A 1,801-nucleotide genomic window follows, 5' to 3' on the forward strand; every position below is an offset into this window, starting at 1 on the left:
TATCACCAGGTGAGCTCAAGCAGGTCAATTTTGCTGTATAATCCTGACACTAAAAAACAAGTAGGAACTTTTCTTTATATTTTTCAGAGGTTACAGAAGTGAAAAAAATCTAAATACAAGCATTACATATGTACAAGATATCTAATGTCACATCACATTTTCCTTTATGTTGGAAATTGAACAATCTGCAATCAGCTGGAACACTGGAACATCTGATTTCTATTTGTTGACAATTATCTTTTTAAGCATTTTTCATCACAGTAATGTAGATGTCATTCACAAGCTCAGCCAGGGGATCTCTTTTAAGAGTATTTGGGGCCCTAGCATTCTTATCAGTTGCTCTAAAGCATCCTTATTGCAAAATGTTTTTACAAATGGCCTAAGGGAGGGAAAGGGTGCCATCCATGTGTGATGACAGTGCTGAGAAGTCTCCTGTTAGCAGAGGTGACAGTGCTATGACATGAATCAGGACACCCATAGCTGTGCAAAGGCCGCTGGGCAAGCCCTCCCTGAGGCAGAGGCTGTGCTGCAGGTGCAGCTGCAGTTTGGTGACAGGCTGCAGGTCACCTGGGAGCACTGTGCCTCACTGCACAGAGATAGGTGCCTGAGTCTTCCAGCTGGGAGGTGGAGATGTGCAGGGTGCTGTAGCGCTCCTTAGCATCCACTGTTGCCTTTAATCTTCCCTCCTGCTTTGTCCCTGAAGCCAGGTAAAACAGACTGATGAGGCTGCCCCCAGGATTCTGTCGGAACCACTGCACACTGTAAATGTTGGTGGAAAAATTGCACCTCAGAGTAGAGCTGGTTCCCTCCTGGAGCCTCAGGGCTGAAGGACTCTGCTCCACTTGCTGCCCTCTCACCCCTGCTTGGAAAGAGAAAAGCAAACACAGCTGGTGTCACTGGGGAATCCATGACCAGTTCACAAACCTATAGAATATCCCAGGAAACACCATGAGGATGGAGCACAGGGAGGGGGCTTGGTGCCAGCTCTCCCTGCCCTCCCTCACACTGTCAGCCCTGGGACACCGCCAGCCCCATCTGGGAGGAACCTGACTCACAGCAAAGCTGCACCCACAGAAGCCCCAGCAGAGCCCCCAGTCCCCTCTGCATGGCTGCTGGCCTGGCTGCTGGGTCTTCTCCCTGCTCTGCAGGTGTCAGGTCTTGGGCCAGACAAGCTTGTTCTTCCAGGCAACAGGTTCCACCTGACTCCCTGAGCACCAGTCACATCTGAGCTCTGTCCTTCCCCTAACAAGGAGCTCCACCCCCAGTGGCCCAGGGAGACAGCAGTGGTGGCTCCAGAATTGTGTGAGGACAGTGTAGGGGAAGGGGCCATGTTTCAGGTGAATGAAGATAAAAGGGGTATATTCTTCTTACTTACAACAGTTGATTTCAAAGACGTTTTTGTGAGGAAGGAGGTTGGTGCTTTAGACAGGACCAATGTTTCAACTGGAACCCTGAAGCATCACAAAAACATTAAGCCCATTTCCCAAGATACATAGATTGACAGAGATTTTTGAAAAATCAATTATATTAAAATTTTTATAAAGGAAAACTGTTTGATAGTAAGCAATGAGTATTAAGGAGTAAAACAATTTCTTAAAGTCAGTAGATCACCATCTGCATTGGAAATGTTTCCAACAGGGGCTGGGGATGTGGCTCAAGCAGTAGCGCGCTCGCCTGGCATGCATGCGGCCCGGGTTTGATCCCCAGCACCACATACAAAGATGTTGTGTCCGCCAAAACCTAAAAAATAAATATTAAAAATTCTCTCTCTCTCTCTCTCTCTCTCTCTCTCTCTCTCTCT

The 1,801-nt window shown here is 47.8% G+C and overlaps 1 gene segment (V, D, J or C); it reads right to left on the reverse strand.

The window, feature by feature from the left end:
* Positions 1-563: 563 nt before the first annotated feature.
* On the reverse strand, positions 564-1,228 carry LOC125615392. The segment is given in 2 exon segments: positions 564-859; positions 1,056-1,228. Coding segments are annotated over 2 exon segments (348 nt in total).
* Positions 1,229-1,801: the final 573 nt, after the last annotated feature.

Source organism: Marmota marmota, unplaced genomic scaffold, assembly GCF_001458135.2.
Source record: "Marmota marmota marmota unplaced genomic scaffold, marMar, whole genome shotgun sequence".
NCBI classification, from domain to species: domain Eukaryota; kingdom Metazoa; phylum Chordata; class Mammalia; order Rodentia; family Sciuridae; genus Marmota; species Marmota marmota.